The following is a 16,506-nucleotide window of genomic DNA, read 5'->3' as shown; positions in this document are numbered from 1 at the left end:
GAATTTCACCCTGCGTGCTTTCACCGGCGTATTTATATCGCGTCTATGTACGCTTCATTATGTTTACATTCAAATGGTAAACTTCTCCGTCGCCGGAAGAGAGAGGGGAAAGTTTTTCGAGAGTTCTGGCGTAAATCTAATCTATCGTACCATGTCGAGCGATCTCGGAAAAGGCACTCGAAGTAGTGAGATTTCAAAACGAAATCCTATGTGCAGGATCAAAAAGGAGCTTCAAAGATTCTAGTATCGCGTTCGATAATTTGATATATGAGAATATTGCATCTTTTTCAATTTATTCTCTCATAGAATGTGTTCTTTCTAGAGATCGACGGACTTGTCGTTTCGGTATAATCGTCAAAGGATGACGCGCAAGGAAGTTCTTGTCTCAAGTACGAAACGCGAAGGTGTCGCTTGACCGAACTTCCGAAATTTCACGGTGCGGAAGCGGACGAGTGACTCGTCCTCTTTTGCACTCGCTCATTCTACCATATACCTTCGGGAGTCGCGATTCGGAATGTTGATATAACGGATGGGTGAACAAGAAAAGCATCGCGGCGGGCCCTCTCCTTCTTTTTCTCCTGTTCCTTCCCTCGCTTTTCCTCTCGCTTGCCCGCTCCTCTCCTCTCTCGCGGACGCTCGTATCCGGCAAAAAAGCACCGATGCCGGTACATTGAACCCGGCAAGAGTTCCGCCACACGTTCGCGAGGCCGTTTCAGTATTTGACTGTTCCCCGACACCGTGCAACGGCGGCGGCTGCGGTGGTTTCTCCTCCTCTCCTCTGCCTTCTCAGTTCGACTCCCGTCGAGACGACAGAACGCCATAAGCAACCAATTTAAATGTAAATTGAAAACCACCATGGCATACAAATTGTTCGACTCGCCGTCAAAAAATACTGCGAGCAAAGATCAAACGGAAGACAAGACACGCGGGCGAGAGGGTGGCGTATATGGGGCCGATGGTCGAGATAGAACGAGAAAAGGTGCCCCGGAGAAGGGCATCTCGAACGGCAAAATCCCGACCTTCTTCACTGAGCACTGGGATCTACCCGGGTGTTGTTATCCCCTTTTCTCTCTGTTTACGACAGAGAAGCTGGCCCATCGCTGTTTGTTCCACCCTACGGCGGAACGGATCTCGGCTACCTATGCTAGACTGCCCTCTAAATATTTGCCTTTCTCTTGTCCCGACGAAAGTTGGCTCGCCGTAACGCGTTTCCGTACGAGAGCGCGGCTCGCTCAGCCGAGGGATAGTCATCGCGTCCTTTCCGTCGGAGGGAAAAACTTCCGGCATTCAAAGAGTCTTCTCCTTCCCACCATTCGCTTTTTCTCCCTCTCTTTCTCTCGCTGCATGGAAGCTCGTGCCTCGTCGTCAAGTTCCTCCGCACGCTTGACGTACGATCAGAAGAAGCGAGATTAATGGATCAGTTTATCCTCTCCATTAACGATTTCGGATCGCGGGTCCATCCTCGCAACGAGGAATTAATTTTCCATTCTCTTAGAGGCAGAGATCCGACTTACCATAATTTTCGTGAATTCGAATCATTCCCCGACGGAACGGCTGTTGAATATTCTCTCGCTTATTATGAACGGTTTCTGTAATCAACGTCAGCCACAGTCGAGTATGTTGAGCGGTAGCCCGCGATAATCGAGTATCCAATTGAGTTCATTCGGTCTGTGTTCCTTCAAAGTAGCATAACAAATATTTGTTTCTCAGTTAATTTTAATATTGGCACTACTGATTGTCATTTTCATTAAAGAAAATGCAATTGAGAAAATAATTTCTACCACATCGCTCTATTTTCTTAGTTTCTAATGTCCAACTCAATATAATATAATATTTCCGCTAAGATTTTTCATTTTATCTTTGCAGGAAATTTTAATAATTCTCCTGGATTGAATAAAAAAAACTACAAAATTCTAAAATGTAGAACTACGATTAATAAAATATATACGCAATTTATGTGTTTTGCATCAATCTTTTTACAATGCAGGGATGTTACGTAATTCAATAGATATCGAAAAGCAATTTTCTTATGAGTTGATGCTTTATTAAAACTGATCTTTATAGTTGTATCGAATCTGCAAAATACTTGCTTGCAGCCGTCGTCGACGTTATATGTCACCGACGTTATACATTAATTCGTTCAACATAGACGATGCGGAATCGATGCAACGACTAATTCATCGCGCGGTTTATCATTAACTGTCGCACACATACGCATTTGGGAACATTTCCGGTTACGTTTACTATGGCAGCGGCATAAATTTTTGACGACGACGTACGTGTCATGATTTATCGATTCCGACCGGTTAACATCGACAGCCTCCGGCCGGAGGTAATGGCAGCGCCATGAACGAACCCGATAGAACGCACTGATCATTAGCTGCCGGCCAAGGTTGCGGTAACATTTCGTCGATCGTATCTCGTGGCCGTTCGACACGTTATGCGTAATCAATATGTACCCGCCGGTTCTTCGAAGGGGCCATTCCGCCGTTCGAAATATCACGATAATGCATAGGCATTGCCCCCTCTTCCGAAACGTGCTAATTTAAATTAGCCTGTGCTTTCAACCTGACATAGCGCACGCGTAAATTTAAATTTCTGAAATGGGATGCAACGCCGATAGGAGAGTGCTTGTTAGCGCCGTGGTAGCCATCAACATAATTAACCCCCTAAGTGGAGACGCCTGTGTATCATTATTAGTACACGCCTCGATGTTATGGGGGGGTTCGAATGTGCTTACGAGGATTTAGGTCCGCGCCAGGTGCCCTGATTTAAGCGCACGTTACGCGAAATATCCAATTAAGTCATAATTGAGACCCGTATTGCCTCCAATATAACATTGTCGCGCGGAGCAGATATTTACGCTCACGAGAGATACGAGGGAGGTCTTTTGATATGACGAACGCGTAATGAACAAGAGCCTCTTGATTCGATCTACTTTCCTCGACATGAAAGCATCAGGGCATATGTACGTGCCACGAAGATATGCCAATTCAGCATATTGCTATACCCTCGAAATCAAAGGAACGTATATAACGAAACTCTTAACGCAACGACCTAGTTCGTTAAACGTACCCTATCTTGCGCCCTTACGTGACTATCCTTCCGAATGGTATATTCGCCTTTCCGAATGATATCTTCTCGCAAAGAGAATTCTCTTTATTGCGCCCTTCGTGATCTTACTATACTATATATATATATATATATATATATATATATATATATATAGAGTATATATACATCGTATAAAAGTCTCTCTTTCTATCTTTCTCTTCGTATGACACGATATTACAATAAATCTGAATACTGATCCGCTTTTTTATCCCTTTTACCTTACAGTTCGCAACGGTTATTCTTGCGTACCTGTTGCTCTCTCGGAAGGACTTGATATTCGATTGAACATAGCTGCCAGGGCGGTGCGATACGGGCCAAATGGTGTAGAAGTATGGGCCTCACCCGCTCGCAGTCTGCACACAAATCACACCATTTATAAAGCGGACGCCGTTCTGGTTACACTACCCCTTGGTGTCCTTAAGACTTCCGCACCGCCTTCCGGAGTCACCTTCAATCCGCCGCTTCCGGATTGGAAGGCTCAAGCCATTCAACGGCTTGGTTTTGGCAATTTAAATAAGGTGAGCGCCGTGTATGTGTGTGTATGTGTGTGTGTGTGTGTGTGTGTGTGTGTGTGTGTGTGTACGTCGACAAGTCGCTGTCGTCCTTAAAGCGGTCTAATTTATGCTGCTCCCGAAGACAGCGGACGATCTTGTCGAGCGTTGATGTAAGAATAATAAGACTGCATAATTGCGCATTAAGATTTATCACTGATCGCTCGAGTGGCAGATTTCAATAGCAATTAATGTGTGTTCTTTTCACAAGCAAGGATCACATTGAAAGGTTCAGCTTATTTTAGTGACAAATTAAGAAATATCGGTTACAGTAAAAAAAAAACGAATAAATTAAATTCTACGAAACATATGAGATTATATTATCATAAACAATTTATCGAAATTACATCTTGGTTAATTGATTAATTATGTATCAAATTGAAACTTGAAAAGTCTGTAAAATTTAATTTAATCAATAATTAAATGTGTAAAATTAATAAGTAAAATTTTATGTAAAGTCATTTTATTAAGCATGTAAAATTATAACACGTAATTAAATTAATTGTTTAAAAAAATATAATATTAAAATAGATTATTGCAGTATTATTTGATAGAAATATTAAAGATTATCAAATAATTCTTTTAACTAAAAATAAAATTATAACAAAATATCAATTACTATATTCGCAAGGGAACAACCAACTGTCCTGCGATTTTAATAAGTTTCGGATATTTTAAAATATAGACAAAAGCAAGACATATTTTTTTATAAGTATGTTCTCGCACATTAACGGGATGAAACTTCTCTTAAAAAACAACAGATTTTTTTCCTGAATAATATCTAAACCGTCAAAGCTAAAAAAATATTTTAAATAAAAGTTCGATGATTTCAAGAGTATTATATGTTATTACATTAAAGATTAAATATAAAAAAAAAATTTTAATTTAAAAATTAAAATAAAAGTTTTAAAAATTGTATACACATAAAAATATTTAAAAAAATTTTTTTATAAAAAAATAGAACGTGTTAAATATTTTTTCGGCTTTTCTATTCTAAGCTTGAATGCTATTTGTTCACAAATTTTTTTCAGCTGACGTTTTCTATCTGCACGTTTTTAAGCAAAAATATCGCACAATGTCAAATTCCGGAAAAGAGTTTCCATTCGTATTTCAATATAATTTCAATCTCGTAATTTTCCCTTTAATCTCTCAGGTAGTACTATGCTTCGAGCGCATTTTCTGGGATCCAACGGCCAATTTGTTCGGCCACGTGGGAAGTACCACCGCATCGCGTGGCGAGCTCTTCCTGTTCTGGAACTTATACAAGGCACCAGTTCTATTGGCTCTCGTCGCTGGTGAAGCAGCTTGCGTAATGGAAAATGTCAGTGACGATGTTATCGTCGGCCGTTGCATCGCCGTCCTGAAAGTAAGTGGATGAAATTTCTAGTCAAAGTGCGCAGAGAGGGTGAGGGGTGTATAGTAGTCTTACTTAGATTAAGTGTAACAACGCATTTTACAACAATAATTATTATCTTATACACCTCGTATCTTCGTTATGTTTTATTGGAAAAAAAAAATAAATAAAAGAGGTTGAAGAAAAATTGTATTCTCATAGGGTATTTTTGGAAACCAAGTGGTACCGCAACCGCGTGAAAGCGTCGTGACGAGGTGGCGAGCAGATCCTTGGGCACGAGGTTCCTACAGTTTTGTCGCGGTCGGCAGTTCCGGCAGCGATTACGATCTTCTGGCAGCACCCGTCTCATCTCCGCACCTAGTTAATCAACCCCCGCCGCAGCCGAGAGTCTTCTTCGCAGGTAAATATTAATTCGATACTTTTCACCGATATTGCTTATTACCGAGACGTAAGAAACTTAAAGAGCTTTTTAAGTTCTTCTGATGAAGAATTATATTTGCGTTTGCCATCGCGCTGTTTGTTTGCGTTCTCGTAAATATATATATGCGTCGTTCGCGTTTACGGCATAGCGATTGATGTGCAATGCAATTTGCCTCGCTACGATACTCCGTTTCGGACTTGTGTGTGTGGTAATTTCGCGTGTTAACACCGTTTAAAGATCCTACTATTTGTGAAATGTTGGTCATGTAAACAAGGTGAATTAGCGTTTGCGGGAATTTAACGAAGTGTAATAAACGTCAGAAGAAATTTGTCTATAAACAAGCACGAAAATATAATGGCGATACAAAATATAATAAATTCATCTAAGATAAATGTCATATCGTAGTAAACTTTTTTCACGAGAGTGCATGTTGACCTATTTACACGACGGGTTTTCAGGAGAGCACACTATACGGAATTATCCAGCCACTGTACATGGCGCATTCCTCAGCGGCCTTCGTGAAGGTGGACGTATAGCCGACCAACTTTGTGGAAGTCCTTACGCGCCACCAACAATGACAGCTTCAGTTCCACCAACGACGGGGATCACACCAACAGCAAATACCGGCAGCAGTTCGACGCCTTAATATTTTCGCATCGACTATGTCTTTCTTTTTGTCTTTCTGTGTGCGAAGAAACTCTGAGGATGATCATTACGAAGAAACTTTTTCTCGAAGTTCTTCCGGAAAAAAAATAATTCTTCGCCATAATCTCGAATCATGCGACAACTTGACTCATTAACTTGCTAATTTCACGATTTATGCGTGATTATTTTCAGTGAATCATTCAGTGAGGCGACATTTATGACTTAAGTCCGATTATGTGAAAAAATGAAAGGATATTAAATGATTTTAAAACGCTCAATTTTTCATAGTATACTATAATTGTGTTTTATACACACACACACACGCACACGCACACACGCGCGCACACACACACACACACACACACACACACACACACACACACACACACACACACACACACATTCATACATACAAGTAGACAGCTCAAATGTTTTATTTATCATCATCATAATTCATACACATACATACACATACGCGCATGCGTATACATCTACAGAATATAATATAAAAAAAAGAATTATATATATACATATATATATATATATATATATACACACATATATATACATATATAAACAAATATATATGTATATATTTTTTATTTTATATTATATTACTTATTTATCTATATGTGAATATAAGTAATTGCTTTTTTCATATTTTCTTATCTAGCAAGTGAAATCCCATTTATATTACAGTTTCTCAATTTTTATATAATTATACTTCCGTTATTTACTTTATCCAATATGATTTATGACAATTCACATGCTTTACTATATTTTCTTGCAATTTTGTACTCTTCTATAACTGAGAAGTATTATTATTTATATAAGCAAGTTTATTTCATTTCATTTTGGAGTATTGTACCTCAATATGATGGAATAAATATCTACTAAATAAAGACAGCGACTCGAAATTATGTATAAATTTATGAATAGTATCGCAAAATGCCACAATGATGAGTTATTTTGTAGCACAGTATTACTTTGATAATAGAACAAACAAAATGGAATAAAAATCTAATTATATTCGTCTCAATTCATATTTGATGTAATATAAGAAAACAGATTTACACACACATGTACAATTTTTTATGTAATATTATTTTATGACGACGTACATATTATATATATAAATTTCAAAATTTAAGTTTATAAATATAATAGTCGATAACTATTAGAATTTCATCGAACATTCGTTGCATTTAATTATATATACCCTAAATTTTTATCTCTCCATAACGAACGATTTTTAATTTATATTCAAATATAGTTATTATATAGTAAGATGTTACAGTTATAAATTAATAATAGATTTCATTTTGGAGTATTATAATGAATATAATGTATTATATTTCTGTAAAATAAAGTACATATTTTCATTTTATTGCTGAAATCTTCATTTGACTACGGAAATAATTAGACTTAATTATAGATATTTATAAATACGTAAAACTATGTTACAGATTTAATTATAAGATTTGGCATGTGTATGTAACAGAGAATTTATATATATTAAAAGAATTGTTGTACATTAACAATTGTTGATATACATATCAATATAATATCTAATGAGACTTTTTTTCGTGTATTTTTTCTTAATATTTTACATCTATAGTATTTTTATTAAATAAATTTACATTATGCCGGAATCGATGCATATTAACTACTATACAGTATCATTAAGACAATACTTATTCATACATCCCCAATCTACATGATGATGAAACTCGCTTATCTCATGCTATATACGAGTACACGAAGAAGAAATTTTCGGGCAACAGCGACATATATCAATAAAGAGCAAATGCCTGTGCTTTCGCATTTACAATCTTGATTGTAATCAGTCATACCTAATAACCGTGCATGCTATTTATGTAGCAACCATAATCTCGCCACACATAATCTCACCGATCATATTAGATTTCCTATCTAATTTGCGAATATTGAATATTCGATCATTCCGGTACGGATATTACATTGCATGCATCGCCGCCGGCGCATTATTTCGAACTGTACAGATTTCCACTGATGCAAACAACTTTGAAATGCGTACACCCAAATTCTAAATCTATCGCAATAATCTACCTAAAGCCGTGATCCCATATATAGATGTTTTATTAATTGAAAATATATTACGAACGAAGATACATACTCGTAATTAATTGTCATTTTAGTGATTACGAGAACCTGAATAACTATGTATAATAAAAATTTTATTCCATTTTTTAGTTTCTATCCTCCTTTTCATTCCAAAAAGAGCTGCGATCCAATTCACGCTCACAACTCTTGGGAATTGGGAATTCATTTCATCCTTGTTGTTTATCAAATGTCAAACAAGGATAAATAATTCTCACGGGCGCTGTGAGCTTAAATCGAACCACAGCCCAAAAATATTAATTCAATAAATGCGCATCGTCATAGCAACCATGACTGCAAACGGTCTCATGGAACCATATTCCACCATGAATGAGCTGGTGAAGCACGCACATTATCGGATCTCTCGCACGTATTAATGTTGTTCATGAAGAACGTTCGCCGATCTCTCTGAGTTTTCGTTATTTTTTAATAGTTAACTCTAAAGATGAGTTTGATCCCTTTACCTAAAGTACAATGTAGTTTACCCAAAGCGAGAAAGTATCCCATTGACGTTCTCGGCACGGCAAATATATCTTACGGGCACAAGTTGCGCGAACGCAAAAGTTGCCGCATTGTAAAGAACCATGACTTGGATAGATCTATCTTCGAAGGTACAGAAGAGGAAAAGAGGGAGTACAACCAGATACTTAAAACTCTGGAGTTCACGAAAGAAACCGATCGGAAAATCAGAAACAAGAATCTTCGCCAACGAGTCCAACAAGGTATTAATGCGGACATTGATGTGGTTTTCTTTGTTACACTTACATTTTTTAAGAAAACTTAAGTAGAAGTAAAAGATAGATGAGGGGAAGATAAAATATTTATTTAAAAAACCTATAGACATTCTGGTGGACATCATACTATTATGAATAAATATGTTGTACAAATAATTTGCAATTATTTATATGATAGAGTATTGATACTTATTAAGATTTGGCATGTGTATGTAACAGAGAATTTATATATATTAAAAGAATTGTTGTACATTAACAATTGTTGATATACATATCAATACATCTATAGTATTTTTATTAAATAAATTTACATTATGTCGGAATCGATGCATATTAACCAGTATACAGTATCATTAAGACAATACTTATTCATACATCCCCAATCTAACATGATGATGAAACTCGCTTATCTCGATTCATGCTACATACGAGTACACGAAGAAGAAATTTAGAGTATTGATACTTATTAGTAGAATTACAAAATTGATTAAGATGCCATATAACAGAAAGACTCCTATTTTCGGTTAGAAGCTCTTGGTGCTTAATAATATTCATATGCAAATTTGCAAACACATTCTTTCAATTCTATAAACTACATGACAATTCGATTCGTCGGACTCAAAATGCAATCATAAACTGAAGCTGAAAATAACATCACAGATTGTAAATTTGCATACGAATATAATTAAGCGCTTTTATATTCCGCTTTTATATTCCGCTTCGAATCAAAATAGGACTCTATTATTTCTCTCATTTGATTTATTCTTATTATCTTATAATTAATTAACATGTATATAACCATTCTGGCAGTATAAATATTAGATTTTTATTAATTAATATTAGATTTTTAAAGAATTACGATATAAAATAAAATAGCCCCCCCCCCTCTCTCTCTCTTCAATTCATTTTTCATTTAATTTCAATCGTCACACATGAGTTATGTCCACTCGGATACCACCGGTATGTTCACTCGGATACATCATTTCCCTTTGCGTAATGAGATCCACTGAACTAGGCTAATTACCAGCTATTAACACGACAACGACTAATCTCCAGACATATCGGCGTATGAGGAGAATCTACAGACGCGTAGGGAGAAACTACGCGGTTTCGTATCGAGCGAAGAGGAGAATATAATGAGAGACATCATGGAGACGACGCGGCGAAATGAATGTGCCCGATTTGAAGAGATACTTGCGAGAACAGAAGAGTTGAAGAAACAGCACGACGAGGAACACAAAACGATAGTAGCCGCCAAACAGAAGCAACAATATCTAGCCTCATGTCCAGAAATTAAGCAAGAATTCTCCAGAAGATGCACGATTGATGCGAAGCAATGTAACGTGGCACAGATGGCGAGCAACGAAGCCAAGAAATTAGCGGAGAAGGAGCTGGACGCTGTCTGGCACGAGATAATGCTGAAGGAGTCTGAAGTGAAGAAGCATAAAGAGACAGAGGAGTCGGAGAGACGAACCTTAGCCCAGCAAGAAACGGTGTCCACTTTAGACAAGCAAGTGGCAGACAAGTTGGCGCTGGAAGACGAGAAGAAGCGAGTTAAGAGAGACGAACAGGAGCATCTGAAGCTGTGCGAGGATATGCATCGAGCGGAGTTAAAGAATCTCGAGATGGAAAGGCAAAAGCGGGAAAAGTTCAAGAAGGAACTCGAGGAGCAAATCCTGACGACAAAGAAGTTCGTCGCCAAACGTGCTCACGAGGAAACCATGGTGGATCGCATATTCATAACTTTGGCCGAAGAAGAATTGGCCAAGGAGAAGGCCCATGCGAAACGGGACACCGTGACCCTTCGTACAGAATTAGATTCCTATCTTAAGTATCTGAAAGACTTGAAGGAGGAAGAGGTCAAACGGAATCTTGAAATGGAAGCCATTATTCGGCAGTCGCACAAGGACGTCGAAGCAAAACACGAACTCGAGTTGAAGAAATTCAAGGAAATTCGCCGGCGTGCCACGCAGGAAGTTCTTCGTGGTCGAGAGGAACAGCTGATGATGCGAAAGGAAGCAGAGGAGCGGGAACGACAATTGAAAATAGAGGAGCGAGAGATGCTCGAAAGACAGATCGAGATGAACGCCAACTTGACTGCGATGGAGCAGAAGGAGAACAGAGAAAAAGCACTTCGATACGGACTGCAGCTCAAGGAGCAGCAGAGATGCGTCGAAACGACGAGACGACAAGAATTAGAGAAGGAGCGACAGAACTACCAGGCCGAGATGAAGAGGCAGGCGGAGGAAAATCAGAGGCTCACGGACGAGCTGTTGAATGTTTCCGAGAGTATTACGCCGCATCCGTTTAAAGCCCTACTGAAGGAGTCCTTGAAGGAGAAGGAAGGACGTTGTCCTCCAACTTTAACTTCCGCGTAACTGACATGTTAGGAGATGCTGATAAGTTACCAGGTGTATCTGTCTTCACCCTTGTAAGTTACTTCTCCAGCTTGTCGGTACGTGGGAATTATGTAAAGAGCCAGGTAGACCGCTGAATAATCAATCAATCAGTGAGATCGTTAAATTTGTGGCGATAGAGACGTGAGATAAGTTGGTAGAAATTTAGGATATCAAGGTGCAAGATCTTGACTTTTATAAAAAATATAAAAATTATGAACGTGTACAATAATTAATACTCATATTAAAATATTAAAATAATGTAACTCGTCAAATTATAGATATAATATGATATTTTCATCCTTTTTTCTTTGTGTTTCTTTCTGTAACCGTACAAAGTAATATAATTATCTCTTTTTCTTAGTCATATTTTTATAATTTTATTTTCCAGCTAGCTTTAAGGTTTTGATCGCTATAATTTGTGTTATCATATATACGGTCCTATAATATATTACATTATATATCATTTTATCTTTATATATATATATATATATAAATTAGAACATTAATTAGTTTTAATATTCTTCTTTAATCATTAATTAAGTAGTATATATTACATATAAATTTAATAACGTTCAAAGGTACAAAACTTAATTGGTTGATAATCATTAATTAATCATTTATTCACCAGTGCATTTATTCAAACTTATTAATATTCTGTTGTGTGTTTAATGATCTTTTTAACATAAAATATACAAATATAATACATATATTAATATATATAATTTGTGTGAGATTTTTGTTTTATTTTATTTTATTATACATAAATATAATTTTGTTATGTAATTATAAATTTATGTTTACATTTTGGAACTATATCGTAATAAAAAGCTATTAGTAAAGAATCGATAGTATTCGTAGTCATGTCTATTTATTTCTAATAAAACTTCTAAATTGTAGAATATTGCATTCGCGCGCAATATAATAAATACAATTTCATGATATTACTTTTTAATGCCTCTATTGTTAACTTGATAAAAATATCTTTATGATATTGTAGTAAAACTGCAAATAAAATTTAATGCATTATTTTTGTATATTTATTTTGAAGTAAAATATTGTGATTAAAATTAATAAGAAAAAAATTATTTGCGTTATTAAATGATCTATGTGCCGCGCAGGATTGAAAATAATAACAAAATATGTACAATTCTTCCCTTTCCTCGTGATTATGCCGATCGAAAAAATATTTCTCACGTGTAATTCGACCTGTAGTTGGCGCTCGTACCAAAGAGCCTTTGGCTCTTCTCTCAACGTTCTCTGCTTCTACCATCCGTCGGATGCTGTAGGATCCAGCAACATGGACTGCTGAAGCGGTACATGTTTATCGACAGAAACGTATAGCTTAACGTATCATTCACGATCAGACAACAGCAATTATCCAAATCTCATTGTCCGTCTCAAAGGAAATTTGATGCAAAAAATTCGCGAGCATGGTGTGTTTCGATGATTTTGTAGACGCGTCTTTATATGACAGGAGAAGTTACAATGAAGGCTTAAATGAACGTGGTTACTTCCATATTACGAGATACTTTGCACGATATAATACTCCCGTGATATCTTCCCCAAATGAAATGTATATGTACATATATTACATTAAAATGCGCGACGCGCATTGAATCGAGATTTACGCTGTAATTGTGTTTGCGCGCGTATGATAGCCAGCGTTTAAATAAATCTTCGTTAAATGCAGACAACCGAGATCACGTTTCATCAGTTTGTGGCGCTTTGGATTGGTTAAGAAAAATATATGCTGCCAAATACCTCTGACAGGATAACTAATTTCACGCGCGTGTATCTGACTGATTGTATCCGATGACGAATTGTTCCCTAAACGTGAGCATCAATTTTGCAAAATTGGTGCACAAAGCGATGTAATAAAATTTACAACACGAGTAGAAAAGTGTGAAGTTAAAAAGTGAATTCGCAATTCAAAACTCTTTCCGTTCGAATCGAGTCTCGCCATTAATAGTGAATAGATATCCGCCTCTCTCTTTTCTTCGGCGCGATTTCACCCGAGAGTGTCAGTCAATCTTTTTCTCGCATCGTCGAGCACTTGGTGGTGCTCGTTGCGTGTTCCCCAGTGATGTGGGTGCGTGCGTGTATGAATACGCACGTCAGCTTAATGCTGTAGACGACCCATTCGTGATTGATCGAACGCTGCTGGCTAGACAGCGCAGTTTGTCTCGGGATTCACCCCAGAGGTTGGAGGGTTGGCTTGACTTGGCGCGCTTACTGATTGACTCGGGCTTTGAGATTCGCGTAAGAGGTCGTCGAAGTCCTGATCGAAGTCGAGTCGAGTCGGGTCGGGTCGGGTCGGAGGAGAATGCCCGCTAATGTACGGATTTTTTTTATCTTTCTAAATTATTTCACTTGGTTAGTCCGAAGACATGGGTGCACCTGCACATATACAGCGATTATCGGTAGACAAAGTGGAAGACAGAGGAAAGATAAAGAGGGAGAACAATGAGGGAGAATGAAAGAAGGAAGAGGGCAAAGAGAATCGGGGGGTTGGCGAAGAAGCGAATAGGCAGAAGACAGAAGGAAAGACAGAAGGCCAACGAGAGTATGAGAAAAGAAGAAAACAGAAGAGAGAAAGAGAGAGTGAAAACGGAGAGGGTTGTGCTGCTGCAAGAGAGCGAATGGACTCTGCCTCCAGGGATGTTCTTTTGACAGTCATGTCGCTGTCGTCTCCTAAGGTCCCCCGGCGGCATTGCATTAATCTTCTTCTTCCGACCCCGCCTTATTGAAAATTCTACAGAGCGCTTCACAGTTTTTGCCACGGACGTCTTTTATACTCCACTACCGCCGCCTCCCACGCACACACACTCTCTGTCTCTTTTTCTCTTTCTCTCTCACCACTCTTTCACTCTAGCCAAGCATCCCCCTCGATGAGGGCGAGTCGTCCCGTGTTACGCTTCGTCGTGCGTCTCGTCACCCGAAGAGGAGTGTCCCTTACCCGTCTCCCCATATGGCGTTATACCGGTGGTATCCGTCGACGCGGACGCGGACGCGTCCAAGCTTCAGGGCACAATGATCGATAACGTTATCAATCACCGCATCGGTAAGTCTCCAACCCCTACCTCCGGCAGTGGTCGCGTTGGACGCCCACACGCGCATTCCGCACACCTCGGTGACCGCGAATGCCTGCCACTGGAAATGCGCGCATCCGTCTCCCGATAAACGCGTCTGTCAGACGGAGAGTCGCTTGCGGACGGGTCTCGCGAAAGGAAATAGTGGGATTTCGATTGCGTGAGCCGTCGAGAGTCATCGGAATTAATTCATTCTACCGTTATGCCGTTCACGATACACAAGCTAAAGGGATCGGTGGAAAAAGGGCTCGATGTAGATCCTTGTGCCAAAGTTTCTGCCAAAAGTTTTGCCATGAGAATGAAATGATGAGGGACCCTCACTGAGGGTGCGCTTGATGAGAATTAACGACCGATAAGTACCGATACTCTTCAAATCGGTGCTTTTTGTATGATAAGATGGAGGAAAAGCGAACTGCTTATCGGTTTTCCACTCAGTACCACTTCAAAATTGCCAGCGTTAAATTGATTTTAATGCCAGGTTGGGTAATCAATGAAAATATTAACTCAATAAGATGCATTGTTCCTCTAATTAAGCATAAAGTTAATATTATTCTTAAAGCGAAAACAAAGGGAGCAGCTTATAACAAACAGATCCACGTTATAATAATATTGCATTTATTAATTATAAGAAATTTATATTTGATTTTTTAAAACATTGAAAATGATTATAAAGTAGTTAAAAAGTAATATAAAATACCTTATTTTTTGTGGCAATGCAAACTTATTTATTTTTTATTTTATATATATATATATCTCGTATTATCATTTTTCTATAAAACGATTGCATATTTTTTTAACGAAATAATATATTTTGCTGTGTTATTAAATTTTTATAATTAATAATAATATAGATAATATATTATATTAATATTCTTCACTTTTTAAAATTCAATTTTACAATTTGCAATTATAATAGAACATTTTGCTTTTATTTTAAGAAGAAATAATGTATAATAATTATTATTTTTTTTATTTATGATTTCAAATTGCTACTTAGTTTGTTCGAAACATTTATTGTTAATATTGGAAAAAAGGAAATAATTAATCTGTTCATTAAATAATCAATAATTATACAATTTAATTGAAAGTACATATTTGCATTATTAGTTAATTACATAATACATATTAACTCAACAAAAAGCAGATATACAACGTGCAGAGAGAATTTCTTTGTAATTTTAGTCGTTAAAATTCCCAGTAACGAAAATTTGGCGTATGTAATTTTAACCTATTTTAGTCAAAAATTCAAAGTATCAATTTCTTAAGGAAGTAGATTGAGAAAAGTTTCTTCTTTACTTTAAATCAGAAAAGTTTGAAAAATCCGGACAACCCTCGGAACTGTTACGCTTCAGAGCGTAAAGCACATCGAAAGGGTTAATTAATAAACGCAACGCGTCGAATCCCCGTAAGTCGATGGTGTTCGTGAGGTCGACAAGCGTGTTCGGGCTATTTTTAGAAGTTTTTTGAATTTTCCTTTTTTTCATCTCGTTTCCTGAAAGCTCCGTAGGAAGCATTAGTACACTCGGAGGCGTGTCATATCCTATCATCAACGACGTAGATTAATGTTACGCCGCCGTGGCCGCGCGTGGCAGCGGAGATTGTCGCTTTTCACGGGTATTCCTGTATTTATGATGATAAGCCTGATTTCAACAACCTCGTCGTGGTGCACCATAGAAATTTTGATAAAATACACGCGGCAATAAAATGATTCTCGTGTACGGTTCTCGCTCACTGGGCCGACGGTGAATTGTTATGACACGAGCAGGGGAAAAGATGATTTATAACGTACAAGCGGCAGTTCGTCGGGTACACTGATAGGCAGGAAATAGTCACGGCTCTAAGATTATGGCTTAAGTCCAGCTTAATTTGAGGGCTCCCTCTGCGAGCTGTTTGGAATTCGCGATAGCCCGCGAAATCGGCAAAACCCAGTGTAATTTATCTACTTAAAGAGAGATGTATTATTACTTTTTTCTTCCCCTTCTTAAAAGAAAAAAATCTTGTATTTTATATATTTCGTCTCTTTTAAAAGAACAAAATTACATAAAAAAATTTATATAATC

The 16,506-nt window shown here is 37.6% G+C and overlaps 2 protein-coding genes and 1 long non-coding RNA gene across 4 annotated transcripts in view; 2 read left to right on the top strand and 1 right to left on the bottom strand.

The window, feature by feature from the left end:
- Positions 1 to 7,666, top strand: part of Su(var)3-3 (lysine-specific histone demethylase Su(var)3-3) — a 118,660-nt gene extending 110,994 nt beyond the window's left edge. For both annotated transcript variants that reach the window (XM_011052082.2, XM_011052080.2), the window contains exons 13-16: positions 3,340 to 3,632; positions 4,819 to 5,031; positions 5,221 to 5,419; positions 5,899 to 7,666. In XM_011052082.2, the coding sequence (XP_011050384.1) occupies positions 3,340 to 3,632; positions 4,819 to 5,031; positions 5,221 to 5,419; positions 5,899 to 6,086 (893 nt within the window). In that variant the 3' untranslated portion in view covers positions 6,087 to 7,666. The remainder of the gene's footprint in view (positions 1 to 3,339; positions 3,633 to 4,818; positions 5,032 to 5,220; positions 5,420 to 5,898) is intronic.
- LOC147910626 (uncharacterized) overlaps positions 4,917 to 16,506 on the bottom strand; it is a 172,149-nt gene continuing 160,559 nt past the window's right edge. Inside the window, exon 3 of the long non-coding RNA XR_015544043.1 lies at positions 4,917 to 5,025. This is a non-coding gene — a long non-coding RNA (uncharacterized LOC147910626). The remainder of the gene's footprint in view (positions 5,026 to 16,506) is intronic.
- LOC105143671 (uncharacterized) lies at positions 8,515 to 14,220 on the top strand. The gene is made up of 3 exons (XM_011052122.2): positions 8,515 to 8,562; positions 8,658 to 8,946; positions 10,015 to 14,220. Exons 1-3 carry the CDS (start codon positions 8,515 to 8,517, stop codon positions 11,334 to 11,336), a joined length of 1,659 nt encoding a protein of 552 aa, XP_011050424.2. The 3' UTR covers positions 11,337 to 14,220.

The sequence above is a fragment of the Acromyrmex echinatior genome, chromosome 2 (assembly GCF_024713525.1).
Source record: "Acromyrmex echinatior isolate Ae372 chromosome 2, ASM2471352v2, whole genome shotgun sequence".
NCBI lineage: Eukaryota > Metazoa > Arthropoda > Insecta > Hymenoptera > Formicidae > Acromyrmex > Acromyrmex echinatior.
This window is presented reverse-complemented; position numbering and strand designations above follow the sequence as displayed.